At 39.1% G+C, this 20506-nt stretch overlaps 1 protein-coding gene across 2 annotated transcripts in view; it reads right to left on the reverse strand.

The window, feature by feature from the left end:
* The window catches only part of AMPH (amphiphysin), a 68128-nt gene that overhangs the window by 36554 nt on the left and 11068 nt on the right, over nucleotides 1-20506 (reverse strand). For both annotated transcript variants that reach the window (XM_019470537.1, XM_019470536.1), the window contains exons 2-9: nucleotides 18072-18126; nucleotides 11257-11351; nucleotides 8528-8623; nucleotides 7047-7154; nucleotides 6578-6663; nucleotides 4541-4616; nucleotides 3541-3623; nucleotides 582-720 (exon numbers count right to left, since the gene is read on the reverse strand). In XM_019470537.1, coding sequence (XP_019326082.1) covers nucleotides 582-720; nucleotides 3541-3623; nucleotides 4541-4616; nucleotides 6578-6663; nucleotides 7047-7154; nucleotides 8528-8623; nucleotides 11257-11349 — 681 coding nt within the window. In that variant the 5' untranslated portion in view covers nucleotides 11350-11351; nucleotides 18072-18126. The remainder of the gene's footprint in view (nucleotides 1-581; nucleotides 721-3540; nucleotides 3624-4540; nucleotides 4617-6577; nucleotides 6664-7046; nucleotides 7155-8527; nucleotides 8624-11256; nucleotides 11352-18071; nucleotides 18127-20506) is intronic.

The following is a 20506-nucleotide window of genomic DNA, read 5'->3' on the forward strand; positions in this document are numbered from 1 at the left end:
ACTGATTCTTATTTCACCGATACTGGTGAGAATAGAAATTACTCCAGTGACTCCAACAGTGTCAAACTTCTCAATCCAGTGTTAATAACAACCAATAAGCTTTTAATTATCAGTAGTTATCACAGCAGTATTTAAGCTAGCTCTATTATTTACTGTTTTAGAGGTTGGCCAGACCAGTGATACTCACTGGCTAATTTTTTTCCAGGGTAAGCAAAAATTTTAAGATGAATGAAGAGCAGAAACATATAATGTACTGAAATTCATGAGAAGGTTTTAGAAATAGGTTTTTCAAACTATCACTGCTAACACTTCTTAAGAAGTGTTTTGCTTTGTCACCACAAGTCCCCTCAGTTCACCAGGCACCTTAAACTTTCTTCATTCCCCCTTATATAAAAACCACTTTGCACCCATGCTCGTGACACAGGGATGAACAACCAATGAACAGAACAGAGTGCAACAGAGCCAGTGGCCTCCCTGTCATTTCTCAGTCGCACAACCTAATGAAAAATCCACTATATACATCATCTCAGCTATCTTTTACTGCAAAACAGGCCAGTTTCTCCTGTTAGGTTTCCGCTTACCTGTGTGGGTGACTTAGGCCGGGCTGGTGCCGGAGATGCTGGTGCCAGCATATGATTGGGACTAGCAGTAGGGCTAGGCAGGGGAGAGACCTCCTCTGGCGGTGACGGAGTTTTTGCAATGCGGAGTGGACCTGAATCACTAGACAGAAACAAAGCAATGGCGAGGACATACATATCATGCTGACTTATCACCTTGACAGTTTGATGCAATAGTTGAGCTGCATCCCTGAGGTAATGCCAGTGACCACAAAATGCAGTACACACTGGAGATGAACTGAGCCATTATATAATGGCTAAAACTAAAACTGCAATTAAATGCAATTAAAATTCAGTGATCTACAGTGTCAAAAGAAGTTTTAATTTTGAGTGATCTTGATTTTTGGAACATCTGTTTACCTGATCATTATAACTTGAGGAAAACAGAGTACCTGCATTTTTTCAGATTCTGTATTTGAAATAGTGTTTCATGTATAAGTTTGTAACTATCATAAAATGTGAGATGGAATTGTTGTCTTCATTTCACACAGTTCTCAGAATAAAAGGCTCTAAAGATAAAAATCTCAGGGGAAGGCATAACAATGAATAATGCAAATAATTTTAAAAGTTCAGCAACTTCAGAAAGGTTCCAATAAAATAAAGCACAACCAAGATTATTATAAGGATATCACTATTTAGAGGGATGACTCACCACAACTATAAACAAGCAGTAGTCAAGTGACTTCAACAGAGCTCTGCTGATACTAAGAAAAGATCTGATGAAGTCCTGAGAAAGGATCTGCCCTTCCCATGAAAGGACCTGGTACAAACACTGAGACATATTCAGCTACCTAGAAATGCTGAAAGCTTACAACTCGCGGAGGCTATAAACTACAGCACTCAACAACCACAGTACTTGGTAAGAGAAGAGCGACTCCTACGCATCTTCAGGGAGAACAGAAGCACTACCTGATTGAGGAGACCACACCATAAATATGTTCCTAACACTAACACAAGAAAAATTTGTTCTTTGGAAAGGATAGACTTAGCTTACACTCACCACCTCTTTCTGCGGAAATATTAAAAAAGAAAAAATAAGCAGTTATTAAGAAATTTCTTTCCCAGGTACAATATTTGCCTTCAGGATAGAGTATTCAGTAGCATACAAGTTTTTAAGATGTTTCTTTTTATACAGTTCTTTAAAGGAAAGATTAGGTACCGTACTTGTCTAGTATCTACTTCTCATGCATCTAAAAAGGAAAGCCGTTTTATCTTACAAAGACCTACTCCTGAGTAGTCTTTTAGAGCACCATAACTAATAATGGAAGTCAAAATCTATCCAGATTTTCACATAAGGCTCTGTGAACAGTACAGCAAAAGAGAGTAACACGGTAACTAAAAAAATAATGTATTTTTAAAAAGCATTTTAAAAATAAGTTAAGATGATCACACGGCATTAACCTATGTTTACTCATTTGCAGCAAGAATTTTTTTTTTCTCTCATTGATGGAAAGAGTAATTCAGTGGGAATGAGCATGTGCATGCTGGACATGCTCTAGGAGAAAGAGGTGGCCAAAATACCTGTTTATTACAAAAACTGCTTGAAGTTTTCCAACACTACATTATTTTTCATCCCATAAAAGTATTTTACAAATGCTTTATGGAAACATAGTCCAGCTTGTGAGTCCATCCTAAAGGGGCTGGAAGTGGTGATGCATGAGCTAACAACTCCTTGGAGACAGTGTGTAAGTATATATGAGCATGGATTAACACTTGAGCTAATCCAAAACAAAAATTTTGAACACACTCTTAATAAAGTAGTTCTGAAGTTTGCATTAGGTCAGAAGGTTCAGTATTTTATTCTTTGTTATTCCAAAGTGAGATCAAAACAAATGCAGAAATATCAGCTATATGTTTGAGGCAGATGTTATGTTGCTTGGTCAGTCTTAATTGTTGCTATTCTGGGTCCAGCTTGAGGGCAAATTAGCAGTAGCTGTAACATTGTTCTGATTGCTTCTGATGAGCTGGGATTGGCTGGAAATTCAGGATTTATGTATTCACTCTAAATATCATTGTGTTTTGGTAAGTCTCACTGTTTTATAATTTCAACCTCTTCTGCCTATCACTATTACAGTACCGAGAGGTCAAATTATGGCAGAAAGGCTACATTTGTTGCAAGCAAACAATCAGAAATACTGCACTGGCATCCACTGACCTTAAGAAAGCACCATCTGATTTTAAAATTTTTTTGCTTTTACTTTTATTTTAAGACAAGATTTCTCTTGAAATTCATTAAAATATGGTATTTTGTGACATTTTTTTTACTTCAGCTTTTCAGCTTTTATGATGCACTCTCAGATCACATTTCTTGACTTTTCCCCAAGAGCAGAAGAGAGAAAAGCTGACTTACAAAGGCTGGGATTCTCACCTAATCATATGCCTTTAGGAGCTAAAAATCATCTAAATATTTCAAGGCTTTAAAAAAAATTTATGAGCGTTAGTAACATTGCTGTAGACTAATCATCTAAGAATAAATGAGCTATATATCTGGTGTAAATTGGTGTAACGGTCTACAATGAACTAGGCTAAATTGCAACAGCTGAGAATCTGGCCTTTATTCATCTTTTGAAAGGAAAAATAAGTGGGTGATGAAGGAAGTTTTGCACCTTTATTCATGCTGAGAAGAACTTCATCTGAAGTACCTTCATCTAGTACCCTGAACGAACAGACCCAGTGACCGTGTTGTGCAGCAATTGCTACACATGTGTGGGTGATTACTACATATGCTGAAACCCACAAAGCCTACTGCAATGCAATTCATTAAAAAAAGCAATAAATTCACCTTGGTGCCCCTTGAATGGTGAAGGCTTTGTCTGCGTGCTGATCTCCCAGCTTCGTCATCACTTCATATAGTTTGTGACATAGCTGAGAAACCCACAAAGCCTACTGCAATGCAATTCATTAAAAAAAGCAATAAATTCACCTTGGTGCCCCTTGAATGGTGAAGGCTTTGTCTGCGTGCTGATCTCCCAGCTTCGTCATCACTTCATATAGTTTGTGACATAGCTGAGAAAACAAAACACTTGCCTGAGTTTATATGAAGCACTACAGTCATGATTAAAACCACAGGTGATAAATCTGGTCTGATAACCGATAACCTGATAACACGTAATCTGATAACCTTAAAATGGCATATAGATCCTTCCAAAATTACTCAGTGCCATGTATATCAAAAGCCTAAGTGGAAACCTATCAAAATCCATAGAATCAAAGATAACAGCAGTTCTTCAAAAACATAAGCTGGTTTTCAGAGAACAAGTTTATAAGCGTGACTGACTGCTGCCTGATTTCTGATGAAGGAGGTGGCCTAAAGTTTAAAGCAATATGGGTAGCTGAGAAGATTCATGTTTTCCCCTCAAAATCCTAACCCCCAATTTACATGGGACTTCAGTCAAGCGAGTTCTCCTTACCGTTTTTGTTCCTATTAGTAGGTTACTGCAGATAATACACTACCACTTAGCAAGGTACATTAAAAAGATCCTCACTGGAACTGCTCAATTTGCCTAACAGTCCCAGATACAACGTTGCATTGCTGACAACGTATATAGCAGTCTTGAAGGGAACGCTTGACATGTTTTTCTTGTACTGATTAAAGCAATGAGATGCTTAGCAATTGGACACAGAAAAAATACTGAAGGCAATAGTATACTAAAAAGAATGGAGAAGTTATCAAAATAGAAAGTGAATTTAGTGCTACAACTGATAATGCACTGTAACCCAAAACTGTATGGGCTGCCCTTTCCTTAAGGAGTGTACAAAAATGGCAAGTCGAAACCAACACAAAGGTTATGCTACAAATCTGGATCTAGGGCAAATTCTCACGTGTGTCTCTGCTAGATTTTTACTGCTGCATTACAAGACATTTGCTTGCTGTTATGCATATCACATAATCCATTATACATGAGATATTCATTTTTACTCACTAAAGCTATTTCCTTGTGAAACTTGGCTTCGAGGCTGGATACATTTTTGAAGGTGTTCACATAGAAGCCAACTCGTCTACAGAGGATGGCATAAAGAAAGGAAAAAGAGAATAGAAGATAGGGGTGGGAGGGCCAGAAAGGAAAATTAATTATTTTTTTTCCAGACAGGAAGCAACATTCTTGACTATTATTCTCAGCAAAGCAAATAATTGGATCGAATGTCAAAATTTCAGACTAGTTCATTCATGATTATTTCCGTTTGTGTTAAGAACCATCACATTTCACACCGCACAGAGTGAACCAAGTTGAGACTACTCCATAGCGGGGGGTTTCAGCTTGTTTTAGAGAAGGGGAGGATTGGAAAAGGATTGGCACGAGTGTGGCACAAGCACACGGAAGGCAAGGTGCTCTGGGCACGCTGTCTCCCACCGGACAGCAGGCAGCCATTGACTGAAAAGAGAGAGGTACCACTCCGGCACTGCGAGCGCCTGCGCCCTAGATGCTATCGCAGCACCTAGGTGATGCAGGTGCATCTGGAGGCAGCTTTAAGATATACAGCTCAGTATGGCCTGGGGGTGTGGGTGTCCCACGCTCAGCCCTTCTTAAAGAAATCAGCCCTGAAATACATGCATATGTATGTAAGACAAAATAATTTCTAATATAGGCTAGACATTTTTGCACATGCAGTCAAAAATCTGCTTGCTTGGAGTGATTACATACCTCTTGTACACTTCAAAAGTAGAAGGTGTTTTCTTAGGTTTTGAATTATTCGTTTTCCTATTTAAAACTTTCACGTGTAATTTCTCCAAACTTTTATTAACAAAAATAATCTTTGGCATAAGAATAAGCCTTCAAAATGCCAACTCAATGGACCATTTTCTTCCTGAAGAATTGTAATAACTAAAAAAAAGGAGTCTGAAAGCAATTGCTTTCTGAATTATGCCTATTGCTCAAATTAAATTCTACCTTTCCCTGAGACTATTTAGTGGGCAACACATATTGAAATAAAAGGGCCCTTACTCTAAATCATTCATACGCAGTTTTACTTTTAGTAAGCCCATAAAATAAATATCTTGAAGTGCTAAGAAGCTTTTCAACTGAAATAGGCAGAAACACAGCAGGAAAACCCTCTATTGATCTGAAACTTAACAGGAATTAATTTAGAAGGCAGAGAAGACAAAGAATACTTCAGTGACTCACAATACAGTTCCACTCCAGACTGTCATTTGTTAAAGAACACAGCACACTAATGAGATGCTCATTTTTCTACTGCTTTTGTTCTCCTGTTCATTTTGTCCGGATTTTCTGTATAAACACAATCTATGATTATACATCCCAAATGAATGATCTATGCCACCAAATGCTTTTACATCGCAGACATAGCACAAAACTATGAAATGTGTATTCTGAAGTAGTTATAATAATACTTTTCCCTTCCTTCTACTGCTTTGGTAGTATTTTATAGGAACTTGGAAATGACAACTGCCATAAAATCTTTACACATTTGTAAGGTTCTTCATTTTGACACCTTTTACAGAAAAATGACCTATAAATAGACCCACTGCAAATCTTCTAGAAAAGCGTGTAGCTGCTCTGTATAGTTACATTTGACAGTGGAAGCGTTTGAACCTTTTTATTAACAAGTGGCTTTTTTTTTCCCCTTGAAAGGATCAAGTATCCATCACCAAGATTTCTGTGAAAGGTGACGGAAGCAGCGGGTCGTGGTCACGATCAGCTGTTCTGTGCTCTGCCACAGTTCTTTATCCATAAAATGGAGACCTTTTTGCGCCTCAGAATGAAGATATGATAAAGAAACTTAAGTGCCAAGATACACTGAAAGAAATAAGCATAAATACACTTACAGTAAGTATAATTTTGGATCATTTGCAGATATTTTCCCTGTTATTATTTAAAAAAGATAATGGATGGGATCTTCAAGAAGCCATCAAAACATTTTCTATCAGCTCGTTAAAATCCCCTGGTTCCCTTCCCTTAGTCCCCCTTTAGGCCTTCCAGACAATATCTGCATAGGCTTACCGTGACCATAGAGATGGCAACTCTTCTTGTAAATCAGTGTTAAACTCTTCAAACACTTTCTGTGCTTTTTGAAACTCTTCTTCTGCCTAAACCAAAATGAAACAGGGTGACTTCTGCAATCACTATGATATAGCAAAACCTGCCAAAGTTGGTTTTGTGCATTTGTTTTTTTGTGGGTCTTTTACAATTTTTATTAACAAAGGATGTGACTCAGTCCCACACCACACAGTCCAACACAGGACTTGCTATCCCCTCACTCTCATCAAGAGAGAAAGTTAGGGCTCAAACGGGACTCACTCCTGAAAGAGGCTGAGCGCGCCCTCCCTACCCACCAAAATGCTTAAGGATATCGCTAGTTCCATTTCTGAGAGAGGACAAAGAAGAGGAACTTTGTACTCGGTCTCTGCACAGAAACAAATGCCACCCAAGCTCCTGAAGTCTTCTGCCAGCATCCTTCTTAGTGTGCTACCTTGGTAATTCTGCCTTCGTCTTTTCTTTTTGAACTCTGCAGGGCTTCTAGATGATGCCTTGCACTGTCGTAGTCCACCAGCTTTCTGCTTCGTTTTGCAATGCGAGTCTGTACAGAGGTAGAAATGAAAGTCAGCACAAATGGTGCTTTTTTAAAAGCTTTTTTACCTAAGTTATCATTTAAGTTTTTGATATATTTTTATTATCCCTCATCTGCTGTTCATATCTGACTTACTATAATATCATACAGGAACATGGGCATGGTAAAAGAGACAAACTAATCACCTTATTTTAAATAAGGAATCCATTTACAGATGGTTTGGAAGGGTTTTTTGTGGGCGTAAGGCTTACAGGCCTTAGAAGTGAGATATCAATGTTATGCAAGACTTGTCTCATTCTCCAGAATAAGCGGACCTGTTAAACTCATGGTAACACCATCTTTTTCCCTTATATATAGTGTGCAAATTTAATGAATAATTAACATATTTTTTTTCCAGAGTTGGAAAAATGCTTAAAATATACTTCTCAGTATAGTTGCTCTGACACATAACTAAGATAACTAGAGTTCAACATACAATAGGAATTCTAATCTACCTGCTCTAATTCTTTTATAACCAAAAAAAGTGTCTTTTGTTATATACTGAATTTACAAAGCTGTATATTATATGTAAATTCCACATGCTGAGAGGGCATAAGCACAGTGTGATTTATGATCAAGTTTGAGACTGAACATCAGTAATGTTGGGATTTTTTTTTTTCTTTCAGTATTAGCCCCTGTTGTAAATGACAAAAGGGATGACTGTGTGATACCTACTCAATTATAAACCATCACAAATAATTTCCAGCTATGTCCACAAAGTCACATCCGAATATAAAAGTATCTACCTCTCACCTGTAATGATTCTTTATCCCCACACTTTTCTTTTAGCAACCATCTCCCTGGACTATACACCGGACAGGCATCTGGGAGAAACTAGAATCTGCATAACAGTCTTTCCTGATGTGTATTACAAAATCTTTTTATAACTAATTAAAAGACAGGAACCATGGCTTAGTTAAGAGAAAGATATTTAGATACCTACAGGTGCATCTAGCCAATAACAAAAGGCCTGCTTTTCATCTTGTAATTTGTCTGCATTTTAACAGCTGAAGAACTTGATCTGTCCCTTTTGAAGTCAGTGAGAATTATCTCATACCAAATAAATAGGAGCAGGAAAAAAATATTATAAAAGTTTTATCTACAAAGGCTAATTTACTTCCAAGTCCTACTGCATGAAAAATATTTTTGTTCACTTGGAAAATCAGTGCAGCCTGATGTCAGGGATTTACTTACAGAACAACATCTTTTACATTGCAGAAGATAATGACTTCTACCTCCCCCCCCTTTTTTTATTTTTCTTTGCTTGTAATCTCATTTTCTATTTATTTTATGACTCAACAGTAATTTTACAAATTGTCCTTTATAGGAAATCATTACTGTACTTTGATATCAGGAAATTGTCCTAGATATGTATCCAAGGTCAACAACGACCCATCCACCAGTTTTTGATGGAAGTCTTCCCAAAGTTCATCACATTTCTGTAAAGGTAGAAAAGAGAAAAATGCACTTAGTAGTTTAATTCCACTCTAAACCTAGGAGAAATACAAATGTAATTGGTAAAGATTAATCTTTCTGAAGTTTTAAAATGTTCTTTATGGCAATAACTTAGGGTGCACTTACAAGGTAAATGAAAAGGAATACCTTGACATTGCAAGTTTTAATTTACAACAAAAGAAGTTTTAGCTTAAGAACTAGTTTGTGTTTTCATTCTTTCAAATAGTAACTGCTATGTGAAGATAAGGATGTCACGGATTCAAGGTCTTCCTCAGGGTTTCAGGTCCCTGAGGGTCAACAACACAGAATCTGAAGCTGCCCTAGTTCTTACACCTAAGTATGTTCACTGATGATGAACCTTCCTTACAGAGAAAAGAAGTACAACTAAAAATAGAAGAGTAAATAAAATAAAGGAGAAAATAAAGCAGGTTTCCCATCAATTACAAGGATTTGTAAGCTTAGCTTTGCTTGGTCTTTTTTAAAATAAAAGCTGTGGAGATCCACCCTAAGAAAGGTCTTTCCATCCCATACTTTTTGTGCCATTAAGGTACATTTGATGAAAAGGCTGATACACAGACAAGAACTCTACCTCGCACTGCTAGAGAACTGCAATTCCAGATCTGCAACATGCCAACATCAGCAGGCAAAATAAACAAAATCCCCCCCAGAAGCTATAGTGCTTTTCCCCAGTCCTCTTTGCAGCTCTGGGGTAGTCACCAGGAGACATCCCTTGCAGTTTTCCGGTTTTTAAGAACATGTTAATGCAGCTGATGTGACAAGGACCCCATGGGGAGCAGGATGAGATTCCTTGCCAGAAGCAAATTCTGTTACATAGAGACATAGTTCTGGAGGTCCCAATTCTTCAGGTTCTCAATTGAACAAGTCATTAGCACGTGTTAAACATCCTGATTCCCCTTTTCTTTGCACATTTCAAAAATCACTGAACTCCCTCCTTTGATGGGAGAGAGGCTAAAGCGGGCGAGCACTGCTTTGCAGGGCTGTTATCCTCACCAGCAAGTCCGGAAAGCTATTCCCTAGTGTTTGTTTTATCATGAGCCACTATAGGGCATATTATAAATGCTGTGTGATGCCAGCATTTAGTTCATTCATTTCCTACCCTAATAGAGTCCCTAATGAATTATTACAATCTATTAATCATGCTTAAAAGAAATACCTTATTTATTAACACAATATTTAATCTCAGTGGTCTACAGAGCAGCACAGCATTAGATCATAGCAAGCAACTGCCAGCCTTGTGCATTTGCCTTTGTATCTTGCTGATACATATTTTGGAAAAATTAAAATCATGGAGGTTTTCTGAAAGCTAATGGGCTCCAAAACCGTTGCTGAAGAGTCCTTTAAGCCATCATCTTTCCTACCATACAGAATAAGGCCATTTAGAATGATCATTTATATCATGTACTGCACAAATATATCATTGTTTTTTATTGCAGGTTGAGGGATGCATAAATCTACATTTGTGATTGTACAGGGAAAAAATCAGGACCAGCAATTTTGTAATGTTGTCCACATGAGTCTCTTATTAAGAAGACACATCTAACGTTTATCCCTATATCTAATAGAGATTAAGAGCCAACTTTTGGTCCTTTCATACACAATTATGAATTTCTGAGTGTAAAATCTAACAGCCTACAAATACAAGATGAGGTGCTACAGCAAGATGCAGCAGGAGATCTTCCAGCTGTTTAACCTAAGACAATATAAATCATATGGTATCTCAACTTACACAGTTTGGAAGTTGAGTGCTTTTAAAATCAGAAACACATCATGCCTTCAGCAGCAGGAAAGGATAGGGGAAGGCAGCCATAGAGAAGAAAAGCAATCATTACACAGATACAGGAAGATTGCTCTGTCTTCCAGTTTCTTGTTAATTATATTATCCAGGAGGCCTTGCAAACTGAATGCCAGGTGGTTAAAAGCTGCACTGATAACAGTTCGCACTTTCTTGTCACCACCAGCACAATTGCTGACAGACTTGCCCCAGAATTAAGGCTGCTCTAAGCAGGCAATTCAGAGTACCTCCAGCTAAGCTCCTGCAATGTCCTCTAGAAGAACCTATTTTTCTCTAATCACTGAAGGAACCTCAGAAAGGTTAAAATGAATAGTACCCTGCAGCCTAATTTGGCCTTAAATTCCATGTTCTTGTCAGAGAAAGGTGAGTGTCCCATCAGGTATCCTGTTTAGCGCCACTGGCTCAACAGCTGTTACACAGCATACAAGGATAAGCAGATTTAATAATTTTCAACATTCAGTTGAATTAAGAATCCTGACTGTAACACTGCATGTAAGATACCTTGCACAAACTTGTCAATCAGTTGCTATCACTGACGTTGACCTCAGTGGGAGCTTACATCAGCTAGTTCGTAAAACAGACATTGCAAATGCGCCATCTGGTCAGCAGGAGGTGTATTTCACAAGACCAATAATTTCTGTGCTCAAAAAACAGGATTTAACATACAATGAAGAATTAAGGGAATTTTTCGGATGTACACTTCTCCTCAACAGCTCAGAATTTTTCGGAGTACACTTCTCCTCAACAGCTCAGATTAATCTATTTGCAGCCAAAGTACTTTTTTCCTCTTTCCATAGCTCTTACCTCTCCAATCATTTTGACATCTTCTCGTCCGTACCAATCTGGCTCATACACTTCATGAAGAGACTCTGTAAGCTTCTTTGAGGCATCTTGCATCCCTGTAATTAGACAGAAGGAGGAACATATAACTGCAAACTACAAGAAACAGTTGCTAAATATCTTTATTTTAACCCACATGTACCCACTATACTATTCCCTCTGGCATGTTTAGAATATCGTTCTCAAGAACTGAAACAAAACCTTTATTTTCAGCCAGCTCCCCCAGGTTAATGAGAAATGTCCCTCACAGAAGGATTAACCCATATTTATATACAGGAAAAACGTATAATTCTATCTGATTAGGGATTTCATTTTCTATTCTGAACTAAACATATCTGAACAGGAATAACAACTTGGAGGGTAGTCCTGCCCACTAAAGACATTTAATACCCAACAGAAAGACTATCACCGAGAAGGCAATCAAACAGAAACCTGCCTTTGGTCATTCTCAGCTCTTCCACCCTACAGAACAGTTTCCTACCTTGTCTGTAACGAGTACCATGCCCACCTGTGTGGAAAAGGAGGCATCTCCAGGGTGGCACAGCTAAAATGGCAGAGATTTATGGGATTTGCTGGCTATAAAAATTGACTTAGGAGAAAAGCTAGAAGGCGTCTGTGCTAACCAAAAGTGCTCCCCAGAATGAGGGAGTTTGCACACAGGCAGAACATATCTCAGGATTTCTCCTTTCCTTGTTTTCAAAGATATTTAAGTCTCAGGAGCTTTCACATGTAAAGTGAATGGTTAAGAAAAAGAAGCTTGTTATTCTTGTGCCCACAGTAATGATGGTGACCTGAAGGAATGCAAATAATGAAGCAAAGGACTGGCAAGAACTGAGGCAGTGTCCACAAGGCTAGGGAAAAGAGATGCCTGAACCTGGGGAGAGTGCCGTAATGGACCTGGTTTTATGAAGAATTATTATCTTGTATGCACACCTAGTAGGTTTAGAATATGTGGAGCCCAACACTTATTTACATTTGCAGCAAGGTGGTGTCTACAGAGAAGTGCACTGAGCCAAACTGCATCAGTCACCCTTGGAGCTCTTGCTACCACAGGTGAAACAAGAACAGGGACTGTTGATGGTTATCACTCTGTAAGACACAGAGGAGTTGGCTTAAATGTAAAGTAGCTTCACTGATATTACAAGAAAGAGCCTAAACCTATCTTCAGAGAGACCACTTTGACCCCAGTGAATAAATTACTGCCCTCAGTGAAGGCACCAGAGTTTGCCTTTCCATTTTGATGGAGCACAAATACATTAGATGTTGAATACGGTTCTGAATCCAGTAAAACAAACCTGATCTCACCTAACATGCTAAGAGTCAGTTCAGAATCAGTAATTTTAAAATGACAACTTTATTTCAACTTCTTTGCAAAATCTGAACAACGCTGACTGCTAATTTTTTTACCTAGCATTAACTTTTTAAAAAAAAACCAACACATTTTTTCTCCAGCCAAAGTCTGTTTGCTGCAGCACATCTGTGCTGTCTTGAAAATATCTCTAGCGTGATCTTCAGATTTAACTTCTCGGTGGCTGAATTTAGGAATGACATTGATATTTCTGTTTTCTGCACAAAGAAATGTTTAGGAGCGGAAGAGGAGAATTCACTTGAAACTTGAATGTCTAGAAGAGCAGACTTGACCTAGTCAGCAGCTATTCCACCATGCACTCCAAAACACACACTCAAGACACGATAGGAAAATAAATGCAGTAATGCACACTTCCTAATATAAAAATGGTGGTCTATGGAATGGGTAGGATAGGAAAAAAGATACTGAAAAAAGCTGAAAGTAGATGGCTGTTCTCAGACCTTGGGTTCAAGGGAGAGAATGGCATGGGAAAGGGGGAGAACAAGTACAAAGGAAACCCTGGTGTTCAGAGGGTACAAGCTTTCACCCTTAAATCCAAAGGTGCTGTGCCAAAACAGAATAATTGATCTCTTCAGGGGTTGTCTTGGGGGTGCTTTTTAATGACAGAGTTCAGCTCAGAGAATTGGTATAGCACAAGAACTTAAGATGCATTTCTTCCTTTTCTCCTTCATGGTTAATGCTTAGGATGATGTATCATTAGCTAAGAAAAGGTTCCTGAATGAAAGGGCTTTTTTTGCCTAGAATATGCCAGATTACAGTAAAATACAGATGACGAACACATATTTTTCTAGGCAGGACTCATTTAAAATCTTTAATGCCACTGCGAATTAATCCACTCAGGAGGTAAGGCAAAACCAGCACAGTATCGCCGTGCTTAAGAAGGCTGCTTCTGTCCACTCAGGGCAAACACACAGACCAGGAAGGTTTGTGCATCCCTGCTCACGCTTGATCCTTTCTGATACCTGAACTTCTGCCCTTAAGCACGCTGCGTGCTAAACCTCCCACGTACGTTCCTATGGCAGGCGTGCTAGCACAGCTGCTCGCTAATCCCTCCTGCAGCACACATTCAGCTCAGTCACAGACCAGGCTTGGGTAGAGCACCTTTTCCTATGCAGACTTTCTTTTTTAAATACTACAGGACTCAGGCATATATCTGCTTAAGAGAATAAGTAAAAGACACAATATCCCACGCTTGAGTCATATCAAAGTTGCACCAAGGTTTACACTTGTTTCAGTTCTGAGAATCTGGTAATCCTTCGTTCTACCACATTCCTGTAAAAAACATCAATCAAATCCAGCTGCAGCGTGAGGCAAGTGGGCATTACAGTACTTGGTTTCCTCCGTCAGGGGCTTCAGTCTGAAATTTCCACAGACCAAGATCATCCGTCCTACTCCGCTAATACTGCATCTATACTAGCTTTACTGCAATAGCCTAAATGAGCGCATAGGTAAATACCAATCTGGTGGCTTCCCATTCTTTTTCGTGCCTGTGGGCATAAACTTACAATGTCCAATGATTTCTTTATTTGGCTGGTTTTCACATAGAATTATTTCTTATGCACTGATAACTTTTATGCATTATTCAGCACTAAAGTTAAGAGGATTAGTGTCAGCCATAGACTGCAGGCTGTCTCTGCTTTTTTTAACTGCTATCACTGAGAAAGATGAATTGTTTAAAGCAAGTCATTAAAGTACTAAGAAATGTGAAAAGAATTTTTACTGCTGATGAACAGTTAGAAATTTATATTTAATATGAATTGTTTCATTTAATACCACTTCTTCTTGGTAATTGGGTCACTTATTTAATAACTACAAATGCCAAAATAATTTAATCGCTTAGGAAAAATGATGTTAAATAATCCAGTTACTGAAGTCTGAGGCTCTTGCATGAAATCATCCTTCTTTCTGTGTGAAAGGGCCCCTGTCCCTGGAACCCCAAAGGACTCTTGGAGGCCCCCACATGCTAGGGATCCTGGGGGTGGTGGTGCAGAGATGTTCCCATTACAGTTCCCTAGAGATGGCAGAGGGTAGGTGACTCTTTGCCATCACAATTCCAATGTACTCGAGTTCCCATGGAGATTGAGACTGGCCTGGGACTCCATGTCGGTTGTAGGACCCATATACTGTGGGGTTTCCTCACTCTCTGGCAGGGAAATCTAGACTGAATCATGGAGAAAATTCCATTTTCCTGATGGAGTGAGGCACCTTGGTCTAGCTCTTGATATTTAATTATTTGAGTGGGAAAGAGAGCTTCATGTGAGGTTCTCCAGGGAAATGACCTATCAGGGTTGTATCTGATATTGCTAGTTATCCATTAGAGTTTCCACTGGAACAATTAAATCATTTCATAATTAATTACTAAGTTTTACAGAAAGATGATTTCTAAGAATTCTAAGAAATTACAAGATTAATTTTAAGATTTGTGTATCTGGAGGATATGTGCAGTTCTGTCAGTCACAGACTGACAACTAGGCAGCAAAACTGCTTACAGACCTCCAAAACCTCCCCTTTCTTTCCTGTAGACTTGTTATTATTTCTCAGTACATTAAGCCAGCTGAAAAGTACGGTGCTTCTTTTTCATGATGCAGGATTCCTTTTCACTTCTGCCACCTTGCCACCTGCGTGCAGATCCAGGTCTGTATCTCCCCATCTGCACTGGTACTTGCAAAGAGTTCAGGGTACAAAATGGGAGGCTGATTTAGGGTTTCTTTAACAATTGGCCCATAAAACCATTCAAGTCACCTACAGCTCTCAAAAGCTTAAAAAAATAAATCATGAAGTAGAGAACCCAGATACACGTTGCCAAGGAGACTGGAAGAGACGGAAGACTGAGGCATGAGATGATTATAGCTATGGGGAATAGTACACAGTCTCGTCAGTACAAACACCACTGATACATAGCAGACATTAAACTATCATGCAGGTGAAATAAAACAGCACATAAAAGCCATTTGCAAGTTCAGCAGCATTATGACATGGTTCCTCCGAGTCCTTGAGTAACCAGCAGTAAAGATCAAGATCGAGCTAAGACTAAGAAGCACCCCTGAGTGAGAGAAGGAGTCTGAACACAGCAAACATCCTTTTATTTTAAGAATGTGTGACACTAAACCTCAAACTGTCAAGTATATTAAAATGAAGGGATAGAGCATTATAAGAGGGCTCAATTGACTATTTCTTGCTTAAATTGTGCCCAGATCTCATACTTCCAACTTCTAATATCCAGTCACTCAAAAGTCATGCAGCAAAATGAAACTTATTCCTAGAGTTCACAACCTACCAGCTTCATAAAATGCTTTTAGTTAAAGTTAGCTATCTTGCCAATTCCTGATCCCTTTAAAATGAACTGCTTTTCTCACACCCGTAAGAGTACAAGGATGTCAAGTGCGTTATTTTCCAGTGATATGACTGATCTTTTTCCCTGCAAAATGAGCCCCTGATGACAGCATGCCTCCAAGGCTCAGATGCCCTAGGTGCAGAAATCCCACTCCAGTGCCTAAATTCAGGAGTTCCCATGCTTTTGTGCATAACCACCCCAAAATGTTTTAATGATGTCAGTCCTTCAAAGAATAGCAACAAAGAGGCTGTAGCAGCTGCTACAAGCAGCAGATTTGTTCCTGCCGTTCAACATCTGGAAGGGCGTTTGCCACTGCTGAGCTAGTCAGCTTTGGGGAAGCCCCAGCCAGAGCTGTGTTTGTAGACTACTGTCTTGGGCTGTCCTCCCACTCCACAGCATGAAGGTGTGCCAACACGTGAGCCAAGGATGCCCACTGGTGGCTTGTTGGCTTTGGAGAATAACATTTTTAAAGCTTTTGCAAGCTGCTTATGACTGGGTCTTTTTTAAGACAGGAAGATACTGAGGTGTTAGCAAAGACTTTTCATTCTCAATAAGAAAGTCAGTCCAAATTATTTTCAAATATGGACTTACAGGCTGTAAAGAGAAAGATGCGGCACAGAAAAGCATGGCTAAAAAGGCAAAAGTTGCAAAATGAAAAATTTCATGCCAAGTTAAAACCAAAACTCGGTGCAACGCGTAGCCCACTAGATAGTAAACCAGCAAAAGGACCACAAATGCACAAAGTACTAGGAAAAGAAGAGAGAGAAAGAGAGAGAAAGAAAATGCAACATGGAGAGGAGGATTGTTGTAACCAACACGGAAATCAAAGCAGCATGTAAACAGTCAGCCTACGTGACAGAAAAGCCATCTGGCCAACAAACAGCCTCATCACGCTGCTTCTGAGTATCCATCTGATAATGGGTGTGGGGAAGGGATGACTGAAAAATAAGAATGTAAAAATCAGCATGCAATGGGTCCCAAACAAATGACCAATGCTGAAATTTCCTCTAAGAACAAAAGACATTGTTTAAATCCCTACAAGGCAAAATACCTCTTGTCTGGTACAGGATTTTCCTTGCCCAGCCCATCCAGCAAATAATAGATGGTCAAAGACATTAAGCTATTGCTTTGATCCCCATTTTACAATTCCCATCAAAAAGAGGTTTCTTCCCTGCCTGTCAACAGCTGCTTAAGCTTTATTATAACACAGTGATTTCCAAGGATGTTAATATTGGTTTGTAATGTTTTCCCGAATGGACTGGAGCCAGGTTAAAAATATATACACATACATATTTATCACATATATATATATTTATCTCAAGAAGCCATTAATGTGTCTCTGTCAGTCACCAACTCTTATTCTCTTCCCTTTAGCACCTGGCCTCCAACTCCTCCAAAGAGAGGCGGCATGAGAAAGAGAACACTCTGTGTATGGTGCTAAGTTGAGTGTGCTGGATTTACAAATGTCCAGTAGGATTTAAATAGCTGTTTACTTAATCTCTGATATTTAGGCACTGACCGGTGAGCTTCTGCTACTTGGATTTTCAATGTAGTATTGAAAGAGATCATATTTTATTTTTAAACTTAAAAAAATGGATTAAGCAGGCAGAAATAGATGAGAAATCACATTATTGCAGGGAGTGTGGTTTTGGAGGGAGGAGATATCATCCAACTAGTAATACCTGGAAATGTTACAGTTGCGGAGGTCAAGCAATCCCTTGCCTTGCATGGGGTATTTCATATTCTAGCATTTGCAAAGACGAGTACCAAGATGCGTAGATTTTGTGGGTGCTCAAAATGCATGCAACGTGAGAATCTGGGCAGCAGTCTTGCACACAAAGGACAGCCAAGGATGAGCCACGCATGCAAGACTGTACACACATGAGTTGACATCAAAGGTGCAGAATCCCTAGCAACAGGCTAAAGAGCCTATGCCAGATCCAAAGCAGAAATGTGGACTAGTAATGACAAAAGCATTACTTGTATTTGTCTTTGTATACTTTAAACAAGCCTACTGGTCTCAACTTTTTAAAAAAGTTTGCTTTATGAAAACATGATGTAAAACTTAAAAATCACCTTTGATGGCTGCTAAATATCCTCTCAGTTCTCTCTGGAGCCTGGAACCCTCTGCCTGGAAAAGAAAAAACAGAAAAAAAGCAAGGAAGTGAAAACACATTTCAGTTATGTTATTGAAAACATATTTCAGTTATATTTTATGCATTAAAATGTGCATACAGTATGTCAAACAACAACAAAAAGCAATTTTGGGAGCTATCTGGTGAATAGTGTCACACGTTGCAAGCATGCACAGGTTCATACAGAAAAGGTGGCCTGGCCAAGATGCTATGCACAGTGTACTCTCTAGGGTAAAATTTCTAGCTTTATTTTATCAGTCATCTGCACAGGGAAGAACTCCAGCCAAAGAAAGACAGGTATATTTTACAGCCAAGGTCCAGTTCAAGTCAGCCTGGCCAATGTCCTAACCTGAAACATAAAGAAGTATAATCACCTCCACTTGAAACCGCTCAAATGAGGCCAGTCTAGACTGCAGAGAATCCATGCCCTTACATAAATGGCTTACTACTTCTGCAAACTTTTTTCCAAGTATTTTAACATTTTAATATTTTGCAAGCAAATAACTACTAAAAACAATAGCATTAGTTATTTTGTTTAGCTTGGCTAGTGCATCATGCAGTCTGCTGTGAAATCTCAACTGTTTCTTTGGCAAATACATCAAAATGATCTTTCTTTGTCTTATACCAACAGCCTTTGAAAAACTCAGGGTAGACAAAACAAAATGGGTTGCTTTATTTTGGCTCTGACTGTATCACAAGTTGGACTTCACAGCCCCTAGGATTAGCAATAAAGTATGTGCTACACTATAGCACATACTTTATTGCTAAAAAGCTGTTGTCCAGGCCGCCTTCAATAGCCTGAAGATTTTGGAAACACTCCACGTTTATCGGTTCCCAATATCCTTCAAATCATTTATTTAAGCAGTTGGAAACTATAGGAATATCAGCTTGCAGTCACATTTTCTCACATACAGCTACACCATATGGAAAAATCAGCTGCAAAATATGACTGACTGCTTAGGAGTTTTTCTCATATTTTTCGTGTGAAAGTTAGACCCCAAAAGGCTGCATGTGTGAATACTTTAGAAGGCAGAGTCTCAACTGGTATAAGCTGTTGTAACTCCAATTAAGTCAAAGGACTTCTGATGTCAGTAAAGGATTTGCCATCAGCGGCAGCAATGTTCAGAGCATTCAGACACGGGATCATAAGAAATTCAGGTTGAAAGGGACCATCTGGAGCTTAGAATCCATCTACCTGCAGCCATGTTAAATCCAAATGGTGATTCTCAAAAAATACGCACTTGCCTCCCCCGTACACACACTTGCAGATTACATCCACTAAACTCACCTGCCTCTCCCAGCTCCCTGCAGGGAACTGGAGGCTTTTAGAACTGGATCGAAAGCCCCCAAATGACAATGCACCATGAGAAGAGAACAACTGTTTTAAGGTCCTGGAAATATTAAAGAATTTAAAAGGTAAAAATGCCTGAGTGGGCAGACTGAATTCACTTTATGGATTCAACAAATAGAAGGTTGCTTTTGCAGTAATTTGATCTGAAGCAAAACTCGTTTTTGAACCTAAATTCATTAATCAACTAAATTCTGACTACAGGAATAGACCCACCAGGGTGATATCTGAGAAGCTGCTGAGTAACAGCATGAGCACAGCAGCACTGAGACCACCAATCTGTCTCTGGTTTGGGACCCTATTTGATGCTCCAAGAAAAGGCAAATCCTTCCCTTGGTTCAGGATCAAAGTTACATATCAAAGCAGGAGCCAGACAGGCACCGGTTGAGTAATCAGTGGATTAAACCTCAGGCTTAACTACTTATAACACAATAGAAAGTTCTGAAAGTAGTGGTAGCTTGATGTTGTGTCCCTTAAGAAAATATATACATTTACATATTCATACTGTTTAGTAAAAAGTGCCACCCTAAACGCATCATAACAACACATTTTATCATCCTACATAACACAGTAGCATCCTAACACACTTCAGAAGCTGAATTTTTTCTACTTCTTTCCATGCTAGAATGGGAGGTAGAGAGATGACAGAAGTTGTCGACTTTGCATGGAGTAAGGCATTAAGTGAACAACAATGCCACACAGGAAAGGAAACTGAACCTGGGGGCAGAATTTCTTGCTCTAAGATCTGAAGAGGAGTATCGGTAAACATGCAGCAGAAAGAGGAGGGAAGTTCCCCTTTTTTGCGTGCCAGTCTCCTCCTGGGAGGATCCTATGTACTCTGAGAAGCCACATGAAGGTATAGAAATTATCATAGAATCATTAAGGTTGGAAAAGACCTCTAAGATCATCGAGTCCAACTGTCAACCCAACACCACCATGCCCACTAAACCATGTCCCTAAGCGCCTCATCTACACGTCTTTTAAATACCTCCAGGGATGGGGACTCCACCACTTCCCTGGGCAGCCTG

The sequence above is a fragment of the Aptenodytes forsteri genome, unplaced genomic scaffold (genome assembly GCF_000699145.1).
Source record: "Aptenodytes forsteri isolate BGI_AS27 unplaced genomic scaffold, ASM69914v1 Scaffold270, whole genome shotgun sequence".
NCBI classification, from domain to species: Eukaryota; Metazoa; Chordata; class Aves; order Sphenisciformes; family Spheniscidae; genus Aptenodytes; species Aptenodytes forsteri.